Source organism: Lithobates pipiens, unplaced genomic scaffold (assembly GCF_037356315.1).
Source record: "Lithobates pipiens isolate NorthernLeopardFrog02 unplaced genomic scaffold, aLitPip1_a1.2 Scaffold_22, whole genome shotgun sequence".
NCBI classification, from domain to species: domain Eukaryota; kingdom Metazoa; phylum Chordata; class Amphibia; order Anura; family Ranidae; genus Lithobates; species Lithobates pipiens.
Window position 1 is genome coordinate 42,175,849 of NW_027507784.1, and position 18,873 is coordinate 42,194,721.

General features: G+C 51.3%; 1 protein-coding gene across 5 annotated transcripts in view; it reads right to left on the reverse strand.

The window, feature by feature from the left end:
- LOC143923678 (E3 ubiquitin/ISG15 ligase TRIM25-like) overlaps positions 1–16,390 on the reverse strand; it is a 34,029-nt gene extending 17,639 nt beyond the window's left edge. For 4 of the 5 annotated variants that reach the window (XR_013261756.1, XR_013261755.1, XR_013261757.1 and 1 more), the window contains exons 1-2: positions 13,737–16,390; positions 12,472–12,565 (exon numbers count right to left, since the gene is read on the reverse strand). Coding sequence is in view for 1 of the 5 variants with exons in the window: in XM_077447493.1 (XP_077303619.1) it covers positions 12,472–12,495 (24 nt within the window). In the remaining 4 variants the exon portion in view is untranslated. Of the gene's footprint in view, positions 1–11,249; positions 11,494–12,471; positions 12,566–13,736 lie in introns of those variants that run through there. The other variant, XM_077447494.1, reaches the window with a different exon arrangement.
- Positions 16,391–18,873: the final 2,483 nt, after the last annotated feature.

Consider the following 18,873-nt stretch of genomic DNA (forward strand, 5'->3'; position numbering starts at 1 on the left):
CTCCTTGTTGCCCCTCCTGTATCCTTTGTGGGGCCCGTGTCCCTCCTGTATCCTTCTTGTTGTCCTGTGCCCCTCCTGTACATTCTTGGTGCCCCTGTACCCCTCCTGTACCCTTCTTGTGGCCCCCGTGCCCCTCCTGTATCCTACATGTGGGCCATGTGTCATTCCTGTGTTCTTCTTGTGGCCCCTGTTCCCCTCCTGTGTCTTTCTTGTTGCCCCGTATCCTTTTTGTTGCCCTGTACCCCTCCTGTGTCCTTCTTGTTGTCCCTTTCCCCCTCTTGCATCCTTCTTTGGCTCCTGTGCCCCTCCTGTATCCTTATTGCCCCTGTGCCCCTCCTGTATTCTAAGTGTGGCCCGTGCCCCTTCTATATCCTACGTGTGGCTCTTGTGTCATTTCTGTGTCCTTCTTGGGGCCCCTGTGCCCCTCCTGTATCCTTCTTGTGGCTCCTGTGCCCCTCATGTATCCTTCTTGTTGCCCCTCCTGTATCTTTCCTTTTGCCCCTGTGCCCCTCCTGTATCCTACTTGTGGCCCCTGTGCCCTTCCTGTATCCTTCTTGTTGCCCCTGTATCCTTCTTGCTGCCCCTGTGCCCCTTCCTGTATCCTTCTTGTTGCCCCTGTGCCCCTTCCTGTATCTTTCTTATTGCCCATGTGCCCCTCCTGTATCCTTCTTATTGCCCCTGTGCCCCTCCTGTGTCCTTCTTATTGCCCCTGTGCCCCTCATGTATTCTTCTTATTGACCCTGTACCCCTCCTGTATCCTTTATGTGGCCCCTCTGTCCTTCCTGTATCCTTCTTGTTGCCCCTGTGCCCCGCCTGTATAATTCTTGCTGCCCCTGTGCCCCTCCTGTATCATCCTTGTTGCCCCTGTACCCCTCCTGTATCCTTTGTGTGGCCCCTGTGTCCCTCCTGTATGCTTCTTGTTGCCCCTGTGCCCCTCCTGTATCCTACTTGTGGCCCCTGTGCCTCTCCTGTATCCTTTGTGTGGCCCTTGTGTCATTTCTGTATCCTTCTTGTTGCCCTGTGCCCCTCCTGTATCCTTCTTATTGCCCCTGTACCCCTCCTGTATCCTTCTTATTGCCCCTGTACCCCTCCTGTATCCTACGTGTGGCCCCTGTGTCATTCCTGTGTTCTTCTTGTGGCCCGTTCCCTTCCTGTGTCGTTCTTGTTGCCCCTATGCCCCTCCTGTGTCCTTCTTGTTGCCCCTGTGACCCTCCTGTGTCCTTCTTGTTGCCCCTGTGCCCCTCCTGTATCCTTTGTGTGGCCCCTGTGCCCCTCTTGTATCCTTCTTATTGCCCCTCTACCCCTCCTGTGCCCTTCCTGTGTTCTTCTTGTTGCCCTTGTACCCCTCCTGTATCCTTCTTATTGCCCCGTGCCTCTTCTGTATCCTTTGTGTGACCCCTGTGTTATTTCTGTATCCATCTTTTTGCCCCTGTGTCCCTCCTGTATCCTTCTTGTTGCCCCTGTACCCCTCCTGTGTCCTTCTTGTTGCCCCTGTACCCCTCCTGTGTCCTTCTTGTTGCCCCTGTACCCCTCCTGGTGCTGCTGTTCCCCTCCTGTATCCTTCTTGTGGCCCCTGTGTCATTCTTGTGTCCTTGTTGCCCCTGTGCCCCTCCTGTATCCTTCTTATTGCCCCTGTGCCCCTCCTGTATCCTTCTTGTTGCCCCTGTGCCCCTCCTGTATCCTTCTTGTTGCCCCTGTGCCCCTCCCATGTCCTTCTTGTTGCCCCTGTGCCCCTCCTGTGTCCTTCTTGTTGCCCCTGTGCCCCTCCTGTGTCCTTCCTATTGCCCCTCTACCCCTCCTGTGTCCTTCTTGTTGCCCCTGTGCCCTTCCTGTGTTCTTCTTGTTGCCCTTGTACCCCTCCTGTATCCTTCTTATTGCCCCGTGCCTCTTCTGTATCCTTTGTGTGGCCCCTGTGTTATTTCTGTATCCATCTTTTTGCCCCTGTGTCCCTCCTGTATCCTTGTTGCCCCTTTACCCCTCCTGTGTCCTTCTTGTTGCCCCTGTACCCCTCCTGGTGCTGCTGTTCCCCTCCTGTATCCTTCTTGTGGCCCCTGTGTCATTCTTGTGTCCTTGTTGCCCCTGTGCCCCTCCTGTATCCTTCTTATTGCCCCTGTGCCCCTCCTGTATCCTTCTTGTTGCCCCTGTGCCCCTCCTGTATCCTTCTTGTTGCCCCTGTGCCCCTCCTGTATCCTTCTTGTTGCCCCTCTACCCCTCCCATGTCCTTCTTGTTGCCCCTGTGCCCCTCCTGTGTTCTTCTTGTTGCCCTTGTAACCCTCCTGTATCCTTCTTATTGCCCCTGTACCCATCCTTTGTTCTTCATGTTGTCCCTGTACCCCTCCTTTGTTCTTCATGTTGTCCCTGTACCCCTCCTGTATCCTTTGTGTGGCCCCTGTGCCCCTCCTGTATCCTTCTTATTGCCCATGTGCCCCTCCTGTATCCTTCATGTTGCCCCTGTGCCCCCTCCTGTATCCTTTGTGTGGCCCCTGTGCCCCTTCTGTGTCCTTCTTGGGGCCCTTGTGCCCCTCCTGCATCCTTCTTGTTACCCCTGTGCCCCTCCTGTATCCTTCCTGTTGCCCCTCCTGTATCCTTCCTGTTGCCCCTGTGCCCATCCTGTATCCTTCCTGTTGCCCCTGTGCCCCTCCTGTATCCTTCCTGTTGCCCTTGTACCCCTCCTGTATCCTTTGTGTGGCCCGTGGTCCTCCTGTATCCTTCTTGTTGCCCCTCCTGTATCTTCCTTATTTCCCGTGTGCCCCTCTTGTATCCTTCTTATTGACCCTGTACCCCTCCTGTATCCTTTATGTGGCCCCTCTGTCCCTCCTGTATCCTTCTTGTTGCCCCTCCTTTATCCTTCTTATTGCCCCTGTGCCCCTCCTGTATCCTTATTGACCCTATACCCCTCCTGTATTCTTCTTGTTGCCCCTGTGCCCCTCCTGTATCCTTCTTGTTGCCCCTGTGCCCCTCCTGTATCCTTCTTATTGCCCATGTGCCCCTCTTGTATCCTACTTGTGGCCCCTGTGCCTCTCCTGTATCCTTTGTGTGGCCCTTGTGTCATTTCTGTATCCTTCTTGTGACCCCTGTGCCTCTCCTGTATCCTACCTGTGGCCCCTGTTCCCCTCCAGTATCCTTCTTGTTGCCCTGTGCCCCTCCTGTATCCTTCTTATTGCCCCCATACTCCTCCTGTATCCTTCTTGTGGCCCCGGTGCCCCTCCTGTATCCTGCGTGTGGCCCCTGTGTCATTCCTGTGTTCTTCTTGTGGCCCCTGTTCCCCTCCTGTGTCCTTCTTGTTGCCCCTATGCCCCTTGTGTGTCCTTCTTGATGCCCCTCCTGTATCCTTTGTGTAGCCCCTGTGCCCCTCTTTTATCCTTCTTATTGCCCCTCTACCCCTCCTGTGTCCTTCTTGTTGCCCCTGTGCCCTTCCTGCGTTCTTCTTGTTGCCCTTGTATCCTTCCTGTATCCTTCATGTTGCCCCTGTACCCCTCCTTTGTTCTTCATGTTGTCCGTGTACCCCTCCTGTATCCTTTGTGTGGCCCCTGTGGCCCTCCTGTATCCTTCTTTTTGCCCCTGTGCCCCTCCTGTATCCTTCTTGTTGCCCCTGTACTCCTCCTGTGTCGTCCTTGTTGCCCCTGTGCCCCTCCTGTTGCTGCTGTGCCCCGCCTGTATCCTTCTTATTGCCCCTGTACCCCGCCTTTGTTCTTCATGTTGTCCCTGTACCCCTCCTGTATGCTTCTTGTGGCCCCTGTGCCCCTCCTGTATCCTTTCTTGTTGCCCCTGTGCCCCTCCTGTATCCTTCTTGTTGCCTGTGTGCCCCTCCTGTATCCTACTTGTGGCCCCTGTGCCTCTCCTGTATCCTTTGTGTGGACCCTGTGTCATTTCTTTATCCTTCTTTTTGCCCCTGTGCACCTCCTGTACCCTTCTTGTCGCTGCTGTGCCCCTCCTGTATCCTTCTTATTAATCCTGTACCCCTCCTGTATTCTTCTTGTAGCCCCTCCTGTATCCTTATTGTTGCCCCTGTACCCCTCCTGAATCCTTTGTGTGGCCCCTGTGTCCCTCCCGTATCCCTCTTGTTGCCCCTGTGCCCCTCCTGTATCCTTCTTGTTGCCCGTGCCCCTTCTTGTTGCCCGTTCTGTATCCTTCTATGTGCCCCTGTACCCCTCCTGTATCCTTCTTGTTGCTGCTGTGCCCCTCCTGTATCATTCTTGTTGCCCCTGTGCCCCTCCTGTATCATTCTTGTTGCCCCTGTGCCCCTCCTGTATCATTCTTGTTGCCCCTGTGCCCCTCCTGTATCCTTCATATTGCCCCTGTGCCCCTCCTGTATCCTTATTGCCTGTGTGTCCTTCCTGTATCCTTTGTGTGGCCCTTGTGTAATTTCTCTGTCCTTCTTGTGGCCCCTGTGCCCCTCCTGTATCTTACTTGCGGCCCCTGTGCCCTTCCTGTATCCTTCTTGTTGCCCTGTGCCCCTCCTGTACATTCTTAGTGCCCGTCCTGTATCCTTCTTGTGGCACCTGTGCCCTTCCTGTATCCTTCTTGTTGCCCTGTGCCCCTCCTGTATGCTTCTTGTGGCCCCCGTGCCCCTCCTGTATCCTACATGTGGGCCATGTGTCATTCCTGTGTTCTTCTTGTGGCCCCTGTTCCACTCCTGTGTCCTTCTTGTTGCCCCTGTACCCCTCCTGTATCCTTCTTGTTGCCCCTGTACGACTCCTGTATCCTTCTTGTTGCTGCTGTGCCCCTCCTGTATCCTTCTTGTTGCTGCTGTGCCCCTCCTGTATCCTTCTTGTTGTCCCTGCTGTGTCCTTCTTGTTGCCCCTGTACCCCTCCTGTGTCCTTCTTGTTGCCCTTGTACCCCTCCTGTGTCCTTGTTGCTGCTGTGCCCCTCTTGTATCCTTCTTGTTGCCCCTGTGCCCCTCATGTATCCTTATTGACCCTATACCCCTCCTGTATTCTTCTTGTTGCCCCTGTGCCCCTTCTGTATCCTTTTTGTTGCCCCTGTGCCCCTCCTGTATCCTTATTGCCTGTGTGCCCTTCCTGTATCCTGCGTGTGTCCCCTGTGCCTCTCCTGTATCCTTTGTGTGGCCCTTGTGTAATTTCTGTGTCCTTCTTGTGGCCCCTCCTGCATCTTACTTGTGGCCGCTGTGCCCTTCCTGTATCCTTCTTGAGGCCCCTGTGCCCCTCCTGTATCCTTCTTATTGACCCTGTACCCCTCCTGTATACTTCTTGTTGCCCCTGTACCCCCTCCTGTAGCCTCCTCGTTGCCCCTCCTGTATCATTCTTGTTGCCCCTGTACCCCTCCTGTATCCTTCTTATTGTCCCTGTGCCTCTCCTATATCCTTCTTATTGACCCTGTACCCCTCCTGTATACTTCCTGTTGCCCCTGTACCCCCTCCTGTAGCCACCTCGTTGCCCCTCCTGTATCATTCTTATTGACCCTGTACCCCTCCTGTATCCTTTATGTGGCCCCTCTGTCCCTCCTGTATCCTTCTTGTTGCCCCTCCTTTATCCTTCTTATTGCCCCTGTGCCCCTCCTGTATCCTTATTGACCCTATACCCCTCCTGTATTCTTCTTGTTGCCCCTGTGCCCCTCCTGTATCCTTCTTGTTGCCCCTCCTGTATCCTTCTTATTGCCCATGTGCCCCTCTTGTATCCTACTTGTGGCCCCTGTGCCTCTCCTGTATCCTTTGTGTGGCCCTTGTGTCATTTCTGTATCCTTCTTGTGACCCCTGTGCCTCTCCTGTATCCTACCTGTGGCCCCTGTTCCCCTCCAGTATCCTTCTTGTTGCCCTGTGCCCCTCCTGTATCCTTCTTATTGCCCCCGTACTCCTCCTGTATCCTTCTTGTGGCCCCGGTGCCCCTCTTGTATCCTGCGTGTGGCCCCTGTGTCATTCCTGTGTTCTTCTTGTGGCCCCTGTTCCCCTCCTGTGTCCTTCTTGTTGCCCCTATGCCCCTTGTGTGTCCTTCTTGATGCCCCTCCTGTATCCTTTGTGTAGCCCCTGTGCCCCTCTTTTATCCTTCTTATTGCCCCTCTACCCCTCCTGTGTCCTTCTTGTTGCCCCTGTGCCCTACCTGCGTTCTTCTTGTTGCCCTTGTACCCTGTATCCTGTATCCTTCATGTTGCCCCTGTACCCCTCCTTTGTTCTTCATGTTGTCCGTGTACCCCTCCTGTATCCTTTGTGTGGCCCCTGTGGCCCTCCTGTATCCATCTTGTTGCCCCTGTGCCCCCCCTGTATCCTTCTTATTGCCCGTGTGCCCCTCCTGTATCCTACATGTGGACCCTGTGCCTCTTCTGTATCCTTTTTGTGGCCCCTGTGTCATTTCTGTATCCTTCTTTTTGCCCCTGTGCCCCTCCTGTATCCTTCTTGTTGCCCCCTGTACTCCTCCTGTGTCGTCCTTGTTGCCCCTGTGCCCCTCCTGTTGCTGCTGTGCCCCGCCTGTATCATTCTTATTGCCCCTGTACCCCTCCTTTGTTCTTCATGTTGTCCCTGTACCCCTCCTGTATGCTTCTTGTGGCCCCTGTGCCCCTACTGTATCCTTTCTTGTTGCCCCTGTGCCCCTCCTGTATCCTTCTTAGTGCCCCTCCTGTATCCTTCTTGTTGCCCCTGTGCCCCTCCTGTATCCTTCTTGTTGCCTGTGTGCCCCTCCTTTATCCTTCTTGTTGCCTGTGTGCCCCTCCTTTATCCTTCTTGTTGCCTGTGTGCCCCTCCTGTATCCTACTTGTGGCCCCTGTGCCTCTCCTGTATCCTTTGTGTGGACCCTGTGTCATTTCTTTATCCTTCTTTTTGCCCCTGTGCACCTCCTGTACCTTTCTTGTCGCTGCTGTGCCCCTCCTGTATCCTTCTTATTAACCCTGTACCCCTCCTGTATCCTACATGTGGGCCATGTGTCATTCCTGTGTCCTTCTTGTTGCCCCTGTACCCCTCCTGTATCCTTCTTGTTGCCCCTGTACGACTCCTGTATCCTTCTTGTTGCTGCTGTGCCCATCCTGTATCCTTCTTGTTGCTGCTGTGCCCCTCCTGTATCCTTCTTGTTGCTGCTGTGCCCCTCCTGTATCCTTCTTGTTGCTGCTGTGCCCCTCCTATATCCTTCTTGTTGCCCCTGCTGTGTCCTTCTTGTTGCCCCTGTACCCCTCCTGTGTCCTTCTTGTTGCCCTTGTACCCCTCCTGTGTCCTTGTTGCTGCTGTGCCCCTCTTCTATCCTTCTTGTTGCCCCTGTGCCCCTCCTGTATCCTTATTGACCCTATACCCCTCCTGTATTCTTCTTGTTGCCCCTGTGCCCCTTCTGTATCCTTCTTGTTGCCCCTGTGCCCCTCCTGTATCCTTATTGCCTGTGTGCCCTTCCTGTATCCTGCGTGTGGCCCCTGTGCCTCTCCTGTATCCTTTGTGTGGCCCTTGTGTAATTTCTGTGTCCTTCTTGTGGCCCCTCCTGCATCTTACTTGTGGCCGCTGTGCCCTTCCTGTATCCTTCTTGAGGCCCCTGTGCCCCTCCTGTATCCTTCTTATTGACCCTGTACCCCTCCTGTATACTTCTTGTTGCCCCTGTACCCCCTCCTGTAGCCTCCTCGTTGCCCCTCCTGTATCATTCTTGTGGCCCCTGTACCCCTCCTGTATCCTTCTTATTGTCCCTGTGCCTCTCCTATATCCTTCTTATTGACCCTGTACCCCTCCTGTATACTTCTTGTTGCCCCTGTACCCCCTCCTGTAGCCACCTCGTTGCCCCTCCTGTATCATTCTTATTGACCCTGTACCACTCCTGTATCCTTTATGTGGCCCCTCTGTCCCTCCTGTATCCTTCTTGTTGCCCCTCCTTTATCCTTCTTATTGCCCCTGTGCCCCTCCTGTATCCTTATTGACCCTATACCCCTCCTGTATTCTTCTTGTTGCCCCTGTGCCCCTCCTGTATCCTTATTGACCCTATAGCCCTCCTGTATTCTTCTTGTTGCCCCTGTGCCCCTCCTGTATCCTTCTTGTTGCCCCTGTGCCCCTCCTGTATCCTTCTTGTTGCCCCTGTGCCCCTCCTGTATCCTTCTTGTTGCCCCTGTGCCCCTCCTGTATCCTTCTTGTTGCCCCTGTGCCCCTCCTGTATCTTTCTTATTGCCCATGTGCCCCTCCTGTATCCTTCTTATTGCCCATGTGCCCCTCCTGTATCCTTCTTATTGCCCATGTGCCCCTCCTGTATCCTTCTTATTGCCCATGTGCCCCTCTTGTATCCTACTTGTGGCCCCTGTGCCTCTCCTGTATCCTTTGTGTGGCCCTTGTGTCATTTCTGTATCCTTCTTGTGACCCCTGTGCCTCTCCTGTATCCTACCTGTGGCCCCTGTTCCCCTCCAGTATCCTTCTTGTTGCCCTGCGCCCCTCCTGTATCCTTCTTATTGCCCCCCTACTCCTCCTGTATCCTTCTTGTGGCCCCCCTACTCCTCCTGTATCCTTCTTGTGGCCCCGGTGCCCCTCTTGTATCCTGCGTGTGGCCCCTGTGTCATTCCTGTGGCTCCTGTTCCCCTCCTGTGTCCTTCTTGTTGCCCCTATGCCCCTTGTGTGTCCTTCTTGATGCCCCTCCTGTATCCTTTGTGTAGCCCCTGTGCCCCTCTTTTATCCTTCTTATTGCCCCTCTACCCCTCCTGTGTCCTTCTTGTTGCCCCTGTGCCCTTCCTGCGTTCTTCTTGTTGCCTTTGTACCCCTCCTGTATCCTTCATGTTGCCCCTGTACCCCTCCTTTGTTCTTCATGTTGTCCGTGTACCCCTCCTGTATCCTTTGTGTGGCCCCTGTGGCCCTCCTGTATCCATCTTGTTGCCCCTGTGCCCCCCCTGTATCCTTCTTATTGCCCGTGTGCCCCTCCTGTATCCTACATGTGGACCCTGTGCCTCTTCTGTATCCTTTTTGTGGCCCCTGTGTCATTTCTGTATCCTTCTTTTTGCCCCTATGCCCCTCCTGTATCCTTCTTGTTGCCCCCTGTACTCCTCCTGTGTCGTCCTTGTTGCCCCTGTGCCCCTCCTGTTGCTGCTGTGCCCCGCCTGTATCCTCCTTATTGCCCCTGTACCCCACCTTTGTTCTTCATGTTGTCCCTGTACCCCTCCTGTATGCTTCTTGTGGCCCCTGTGCCCCTCCTGTATCCTTTCTTGTTGCCCCTGTGCCCCTCCTGTATCCTTCTTATTGCCCCTGTGCCCCTCCTGTATCCTTCTTGTTGCCTGTGTGCCCCTCCTTTATCCTTCTTGTTGCCTGTGTGCCCCTCCTGTATCCTACTTGTGGCCCCTGTGCCTCTCCTGTATCCTTTGTGTGGACCCTGTGTCATTTCTTTATCCTTCTTTTTGCCCCTGTGCACCTCCTGTACCCTTCTTGTCGCTGCTGTGCCCCTCCTGTATCCTTCTTATTAATCCTGTACCCCTCCTGTATTCTTCTTGTAGCCCCTCCTGTATCCTTATTGTTGCCCCTGTACCCCTCCTGAATCCTTTGTGTGGCCCCTGTGTCCCTCCCGTATCCCTCTTGTTGCCCCCGTGCCCCTCCTGTATCCTTCTTGTTGCCCGTGCCCCTTCTTGTTGCCCGTTCTGTATCCTTCTATGTGCCCCTGTACCCCTCCTGTGTCCTTCTTGCTGCCCCTGTACCCCTCCTGTATCCTTCTTGTTGCTGCTGTGCCCCTCCTGTATCATTCTTCTTGCCCCTCCTGTATCATTCTTGTTGCCCCTGTGCCCCTCCTGTATCATTCTTCTTGCCCCTGTGCCCCTCCTGTATCCTTCATATTGCCCCTGTGCCCCTCCTGTATCCTTATTGCCTGTGTGCCCTTTCTGTATCCTACGTGTGGCCCCTGTGCCTCTCCTGTATCCTTTGTGTGGCCCTTGTGTAATTTCTCTGTCCTTCTTGTGGCCCCTGTGCCCCTCCTGTATCTTACTTGTGGCCCCTGTGCCCTTCCTGTATCCTTCTTGTTGCCCTGTGCCCCTCCTGTACATTCTTAGTGCCCGTCCTGTATCCTTCTTGTGGCGCCTGTACCCTTCCTGTATCCTTCTTGTTGCCCTGTGCCCCTCCTGTATGCTTCTTGTGGCCCCTGTGCCCCTCCTGTATCCTACATGTGGGCCATGTGTCATTCCTGTGTTCTTCTTGTGGCCCCTGTTCCACTCCTGTGTCCTTCTTGTTGCCCCTGTACCCCTCCTGTGTGCTTCTTGTTGCCCCTGTACCCCTCCTGTATCCTTCTTGTTGCCCCTGTACGACTCCTGTATCCTTGTTGCTGCTGTGCCCCTCCTGTATCCTTCTTGTTGCTGCTGTGCCCCTCCTGTGTCCTTCTTGTTGCCCTTGTACCCCTCATGTGTCCTTGTTGCTGCTGTGCCCCTCTTGTATCCTTCTTGTTGCCCCTGTGCCCCTTCTGTATCCTTCTTGTTGCCCCTGTGCCCCTCCTGTATCCTTATTGCCTGTGTGCCCTTCCTATATCCTGCGTGTGGCCCCTGTGCCTCTCCTGTATCCTTTGTGTGGCCCTTGTGTAATTTCTGTTTTCCTTCTTGTGGCCCCTCCTGCATCTTACTTGTGGCCGCTGTACCCTTCCTGTATCCTTCTTGAGGCCCCTGTGCCCCTCCTGTATACTTCTTGTTGCCCCTGTATGCCCTCCTGTAGCCTCCTCGTTGCCCCTCCTGTATCCTTCTTATTGTCCCTGTGCCTCTCCTATATCCTTCTTACTGACCCTGTGCCTCTCCTGTATCCTTCTTATTGCCCCTCCGGTCTCCTTCTTGTGGCCCCTGTGCCCCTCTTGTCTACATCTTGTGGCCCCTGTGCCCCACCTGTGTCCTACGTGTGGCTCCTGTGTCATTCCTGTGTTCTTTTTGTGGCCCCTGTGCCCTTCTTGCTGCCCCTGTGCCACTCCTGTATCCTTCGTAATGCCCCTGTGCCCCACCTGTACCCTTATTGCCCCTGTGACTCTCCTGTATCCTTTTTATTGCCCCTCCTGCATAATTCGTATTGCCCCTGTGCCCCTTCTGTATCCTTCTTGTTGCCCCTGTACTCCTCATATGTCCTTCTTGTTGCCCCTGTACCCCACCTATATCCTTTGTGTGGCCCCTGAGCCCCTCCTGTATCCTTCTTTTTGTCACTCTCGCCTACATCTTGTGGCCCATGAGCCCTTCTTTTTGCTCCTGTACCCCCTCCTTTATCTTTCTTGTTGCCCCTGTACCCCCCCCCTGTCCTTGTTTTTGCCCCTGTACCCCTCCTGTATGCTTCTTGTTGCCCCCATGCCCATCTTAGGGCCCCCTGTGCCCGGTGATATAAAGAGCCTCATTGACTGACCTGTCACCGGGGATCCCGGACACATCTGAGGAGAACACACCGATCACACCTCGTCCGCCCACCACACACTGTGTGCACAACGTAAACAATGAGCCGGGGAACACATGACCGGAATAAAATGTTCCTCCCAAACAAACGTTCCCAATACAACACAGTGTACACCGCGACATCTAGTGTTCAATGTGGGAAGTGCAGGACACCAGCAGGTTATTTTTGGTCAGTGATTTCATCTCTTCATCAGACAACAAAGAAAAATCTGACATCCCCACAGCAGATCCCGGGGGGGGCTCCATACTAACAAATCATTGCACCTAATAAAGATTATATAACATTATATAAATAATAACGTTTTTAAAAAAACCGAATAAAGTCTAATTTAAGATTTTAATGATAAAGTTATCATTGATTTTTTTTATTTATTTTTTTACTATACATTTTGGTTATGGTTGGGCACAATTACATATAAAACATAAATTAAAGTCATTAAACCAAATAAAGCTTATATAAGATTTTATAACAATTAATCTAGAAATAAACCTGGTAAAGCCTAATGTAGGATTTTATAAACAAAAACCTAGAAATAAACCAAATAAATATTATTATTATTATTATACAGGATCTATATAGGGCCGACAGTTTGCGCAGCGCTTTACAACATGAGGGCAGACAGTACAATTACAGTACAATTCAATACACCTGCTCTTATAAGATGTAATAAATAATAACCTAGAAATAAACCTAATAATAATAATAATTATAAAATTATATAGATAATAATGTTTATTATTTATTATAATTAATGGTATTATTATAGCCAATAGATGGTTGCATACAACTGAAATTGACAACAAAAAAAACAAAACAAAAAAAAAACACAACACCCTGGTGACATTTAGAAATACAAAGAAAAATGTAAAATAATAACAACAAAGACCTGTACAATTGGGCCAAAGGCTGGCAGCGCTACAAGTCATTTTTATGGCCCCTGTGGCCCTCCTATTTCCTTCTTGTGGCCCCTGTGTCCCTTCTGTGTCCTTCTTGTGACCCCTGTATCCCTCCTGTGTCCTTCTTGTGACCCCTGTATCCCTCCTGTGTCCTTCTTGTGACCCCCGTGTCGCTTCTGTGGCCCATGTGTCCTTCTTGTGTCCCACCTGTGTCTTTGCTGAGTCCTTCATGTGACCCCTGTATCCCTCCTGTGCCCCTCCTGTGTCTTTCTTGTTACCTCCGTGTTGCTTCTGTGGCCCATGTGTCCTTCTTGTGGCTCCTTTGTCTCATTTTGGCTCCTGTGGGCTGTGGGTTAGAAATGATTCCCATATCTGTCAGATTTAAAAAAAAAATATTTTATTTTATATTTTCAATATTTTTATTTTTATATTTTAACACTAATATATAACATTAGCTCCCGTTACATAACATTATATGTTGTTACATGTTTGTCACTGAACATACACTACATAAAGTTTTTGAGGAAAAAAAACAAAAAAAAAAAACGTTGATTTTCTAAGGCAGCTGCGCCCTCTGCTGGCCGTCAGATGTTCAGTGGTAAGTTCATTGCTTCTGCTCTCTTGGATTCTCGGGACAGAGCTACACTCAGTATGCACATCACCATCTGAAATTACAGAATTTTTTTTTTTATTTTGAGATTACAGAATTTATTACATTAACATAAGATTTATCAAATCTAGGCAAATATAAGGATATAAAATATATATTGTTTTATATAAACAGGCAGAAAATTGCAGCATGTAGATGTCAGTAATATTATGTTATTTTCAAAGATGACATCACTTGTCAGTTGGTGAGGGTCAAAGGTCAGCGTCAGTTGGTGAAGGTCAAAGGTCAGCGGCAGTTGGTGAAGGTCAAAGGTCAGCGGCAGTTGGTCAGAGCCCATATAAGGCAGCTGCACCTTTTGCTGGGCGTCAGATGTTGTTGACTCCTCGCAGCGGTAAGACCATTTGCTTCTACTCTCCTGCATTCTGGGGACAGAGCTAGACTCAGTATGCACATCACCATCTGAGATTACAGAATTTTGCACATTAACATCAGATTTATCAAATCTAGGCAAATATAAGATATAAAATATATATTTTTTATATAAACAGGCAGAAAATTGCAGCATGTGGCTGTCAGTAATGTTATGTAATGGGTGCTTATGTTATGTACTAGTCTATTTTTAGACATTTGACAGTTATTTTCAAAGCTGGCATCACTTGTCAGTTGGTGAAGGTCTTTTCTTCAAGCCAAACCCGAACATTTTCACGGCGCATGGCAATTTTTTGTAGTACACGCTATAGGATTGTAAAATACCTCGGGTTACCCAAAAAGAGTAGTAATGAAGTGTGCTACAGTGAACAGTTGCTATAGCCAAATTGCATTAACAGTGGGGGGGGGGGGTTAAATGGGCATGATTAAATAAAACAAAAGCATTTAGTGTACCCATAAAATATGATTCGATTAATAAAAGAAATGTCAGTGAAAATAGCCTACCATAAAAGTGGACACTGTCAGCCAGTAGGACGGTGTCAGTAGAGCAGTAAATGGTGTCAGTAGAGCAGTGTACAGTGTCAGAAGGGCAGTAAATGGTGTGCCCCTCATGTATCCTTCTTGTTGCCCCTGTGCCCCTCCTGTATCCTTCTTGTTGCCCCTGTACCCCTCCTGTTGCTGCTGTGCCCCTCCTGTATCCTTCTTGTGGCCCGTGTCATTCTTATGTCCTTCTCGTTGCCCCTGTGCCCTTCCTGTATCATTCTTGTTGCCCCTGTGCCCCTCCTGTATCCTTCTTTTTGCCCCTGTATCCCACCTGTATCCTTCGTATTGCCCTTGTGCCCCTCCTGTATCCTACGTGTGGCTCTTGTGTCATTTCTGCGTCCTTCTTGGGGCCCCTGTGCCCCTCCTGTATGCTTCTTGTGGCTCCTGTGCCCCTCATGTATCCTTATTGTTGCCCCTGTGCCCCTCCTGTATCCTTTGTGTGGCCTGTGTCGCTCCAGTATCCTTCTTGTTGCCCCTGTGCCCCTCCTGTATCCTTCTTGTTGCCCCTGTGCCCCTTCTGTATCCTTCTTGTTGCCCCTGTGCCCCTTCTGTATCCTTCTTGTTGCCCATGTGCCCCTCCTGTATCCTTGTTGCTGCTGTGCCCCTCCTGTATCCATCTTGTTGCCCCTGTACCCCTCCTGTATCCTTCTTGTTGCCCCTGTGCCCCTCCTATATCCTTTTTATTGCCCCTGTGCCCCTCCTGTATCCTTATTGCCCCTGTGCCCCTACTGTATCCTTCTTATTGCCTGTGTGCCCTTCCTGTATCCTACATGTGGCCCCTCTGCCTCTCCTGTATCCTTTGTGTGGCCCTTGTGTAATTTCTGTGTCCTTCTTGTGGCCCCTGTGCCCCTCTTGTGTCTTACTTGTGGCCCCTGTGCCCTTCCTGTATCCTTGTTGCCCTATGCCCCTCCTGTGCATTCTTAGTGCCCCTCCTGTATCCTTCTTGTGGCCCCCGTGCCCCTCCTGTATCCTACACGTGGGCCATGTGTCATTCCTGTGTTCTTCTTGTGGCCCCTGTTTCCCTCCTGTGTCCTCCTTGTTGCCCCCGTATCCTTCTCGTTGCCCCTGTACCCCTCCTGTATCCTTCTATTTACCCCATGTACACCTCCTTAATCTTTTTTGTTGCCCCTGTACCCCTTCTTGTTGTCCCTGTGCCCCTCCTGTATCCTTTGTGTGGCCTCTGTGCCCCTCCTTTATCCTTCTTATTGCCCTCTATCCCACCTGTGTCCTTCTTGTTGCCCACGTGCCCCTCCTCTGTTCTTCTTGTTGCCCCTGTAGCCCTCCTGTGTTCTTCTTGTTGCCCTTGTACCCCTCCTGTATCCTTCTTGTTGCCTCTGTACCCCTCCTTTGTTCTTCTTGTTGCCCCAGTACCCCTCCTGTATCCTTCTTGAAGCCCCTGTGCCCCTCCTGTATCCTTATTGACCCTGTGCCCCTCCTGTCTCCTTGTGGCCCCTGTGCCCCTCCCATCTACTTCTTGTGGCCCCTGTGCCCCTCCTGGATCCTACGTGTGGCCCCTGTGTCATTCCTGTGTTCTTCTTGTGGCCCCTGTGCCCCTCCTGTATCCGTATTGCCCCTGTGCCCCCTTGTATCCTTCTTGTGGCCCCTGTGCCCCTCCTGTATCCTTCTTGAGGCCCTTGTGTCATTCATGTGTTCTTCTTGTGGCCCCTGTGCCCCTCCTGTATCCTTCTTATTGACCCTGTACCCCTCCTGTATACTTCTTGTTGCCCCTGTACCCCCTCCTGTAGCCTCCTCATTGCCCATGTGCCCCTCCTGTATCCTTCTTGTTGCCCCTGTACCCCTCCTGTATCCTTCTTGTTGTTCCTGTACCCCTCCTGTATCCTTCTTATTGTCCCTGTGCCTCTGCTGTATCCTTCTTATTGACCCTCCGGTCTCCTTCTTGTGGCCCTGTGCCCCTCTCGTCTACATCTTGTGGCCCCTGTGCCCCTCCTGTGTCCTTCTTGTTGCCCCTCCTGTATCTGTATTGCCCCTGTGCCCCCCTTGTATCCTTCTTGTGGCCCCTGTGCCCATCCTGTATCATTCTTGAGGCCCCTGTGTCATTCATGTGTTCTTCTTGTGGCCCCTGTGCCCCTCCTGTATCCTTCTTATTGACCCTGTACCCCTCCTGTATACTTCTTGTTGACCCTGTACCCTCTCCTGTAGCCTCCTCGTTGCCCCTCCTGTATCCTTCTTTTTGGCCCTGTACCCCTCCTGTATCCTTCTTATTGTCCCTGTGCCTCTCCTATATCCTTTTTAATGACCCTGTGCCCCTCCTGTCTCCTTCTTGTGGCCCCTGTGCCCCTCTTGTCTACATCTTGTGGCCCCTGTGCCCCTCCTGTGTCCTACGTGTGGCTCCTGTGTTATTCCGGTGTTCTTCTTGTGGCCCCTGTGCCCTTCTTGCTGCCCCTGTGCCCCACCTGTACCCTTATTGCCCCTGTGCCGCTCCTGTATCCTCTTTATTGCCCCTCCTGTATAATTCGTATTGCCCCTGTGCCCCTCCTGTTTCCTTCTTGTGGCCCCTGTGTCATTCATGTGTTCTTCTTGTGGCCCCTGTGCCCCTCCTGTTTTCTTCTTATTGACCCTGTACCCCTCCTGTATACTTCTTGTTGCCCCTGTACCCCCTCCTGTAGCCTCCTCGTTGCCCCACCTGTATCTTTCTTGTTGCCCCTATACCCCTCCTGTATCCTTCTTATTGTCCCTGTGCCTCTCCTATATCCTTCTTACTGACCCTGTGCCCCTCCTGTATCCTTCTTATTGCCCCTCCGGTCTCCTTCTTGTGGCCCCTGTGACCCTCCTGTGTCCTACGTGTGGCTCCTATGTCATTCCTGTGTTCTTCTTGTGGCCCCTGTGCATCTCCTGTATCCTTCTTAATGCCCCTGTGCCCCACCTATACCCTTATTGCCCCTGTGCCCCACCTATACCCTTATTGCCCCTGTGCCTCTCCTGTATCCTCTTTATTGCCCCTCCTGTATAATTCGTATTGCCCCTGTACCCCTCCTGTATCCTTCTTGTGGCCCCTGTGTCATTCATGTGTTCTTCTTGTGGCCCCTGTACCCCTTCTGTATCTTTCTTGTTGCCCCTGTACTCCTCATATGTCCTTCTTGTTGCCCCTGTACCCCACCTATATCCTTTGTGTGGCCCTGAGCCCCTCCTGTATCCTTCTTTTTGCCCCTCTCACCTACATCTTGTGGCCCCTGTGCCCCTCCTGTATCCTTCTTATTGACCCTGTACCCCTGCTGTATACTTCTTGTTGCCCCTGTACCCCCTCCTGTAGCCTCCTCGTTGCCCCTCCTGTATCCTTCTTGTTGCCCCTGTACCCCTCCTGTATCCTTCTTGTTGGCCCTGTACCCCTCCTGTATCCTTCTTATTTTCCCTGTGCCTCTCCTGTATCCTTCTTATTGACCCTCCGGTCTCCTTCTTGTGGCCCTGTGCCCCTCTCGTCTACATCTTGTGGCTCCTGTGCCCCTCCTGTGTCATTCTTGTGGCCCCTGTGCCCATCCTGTATCCTTCTTGAGGCCCCTGTGTCATTCATGTGTTCTTCTTGTGGCCCCTGTGCCCCTCCTGTATCCTTCTTATTGATCCTGTACCCCTCCTGTATACTTCTTGTTGCCCCTGTACCCCCTCCTGTAGCCTCCTCGTTGCCCCTCCTGTATCTTTCTTGTTGCCCCTGTACCCCTCCTGTATCCTTCTTATTGTCTCTGTGCCTCTCCTATATCCTTCTTACTGACCCTGTGCCCCTCCTGTATCCTTCTTATTGCCCCTCCGGTCTCCTTCTTGTGGCCCCTGTGCCCCTCCTGTGTCCTACGTGTGGCTCCTATGTCATTCCTGTGTTCTTCTTGTGGCCCCTGTGCCTCTCCTGTATCCTTCTTAATGCCCCTGTGCCCCACCTATACCCTTATTGCCCTTGTGCCTCTCCTGTATCCTTTTTATTGCCCCTCCTGTATAATTCGTATTGCCCCTGTGCCCCCCTGCATCCTTCTTGTGGCCCCTGTGTTATTCATGTGTTCTTCTTGTGGCCCCTGTACCCCTTCTGTATCCTTTTTGTTGCCCCTGTACTCCTCATATGTCCTTCTTGTTGCCCCTGTACCCCACCTATATCCTTTGTGTGGCCCCTGAGCCCCTCCTGTATCCTTCTTTTTGCCCCTCTCGCCTACATCTTGTGGCCCCTGAGACCTTCTTGTTGCCCCTTTACCCCCTCCTTTATCTTTCTTGTTGCCCCTGTACCCCCCGTGTCCTTGTTTTTGCCCCTGTACCCCTCCTGTATGCTTCTTGTTGCCCTCATGCCCATCTTAGGGCCCCCTCGCGTGCCCCATGTGTCCCTGTGTCCGGTGATATAACGAGTCTCATTGAATGATCTGTCACCGGGGATCCCGGACACATCTGAGGAGAACACACCGATCACACCTCGTCCACCCACCACACACTGTGTGCACAACGTAAACAATGAGCCGGGGAACACATGACCGGAATAAAGTGTTCCACCCAAACAAACGTTCCCAATACAACACAGTGTACACCGCGACATCTAGTGTTCAATGTGGGAAGTGCAGGACACCAGCAGGTTATTTTTGGTCAGTGATTTCATCTCTTCATCAGACAACAAAGAAAAATCTGACATCCCACAGCAGATCCCGGGGGGGGGGGGCTCCATACTAACAAATCATTGCACCTAATAAAGATTATATAACATTATATAAATAATAACGTTTTAAAAAAAAAAATCGAAAAAAGTCAAAGTTAAGATTTTAATGATAAAGTTATCATTGATTTTTTTTTTACTATACATTTTGGTTATGGTTGGGCACAATTACATATAAAACATAAATTAAAGTCATTAAACCAAATAAAGCTTATATAAGATTTTAAAACAATTAATCTAGAAATAAACCTGGTAAAGCCTAATGTAGGATTTTATAAACAAAAACCTAGAAATAAACCAAATAAATATTATTATTATTATTATACAGGATCTATATAGGGCCGACAGTTTGCGCAGCGCTTTACAACATGAGGGCAGACAGTACAATTACAGTACAATTCAATACACCTGCTCTTAGAAGATGTAATAAATAATAACCTAGAAATAAACCTAATAATAATA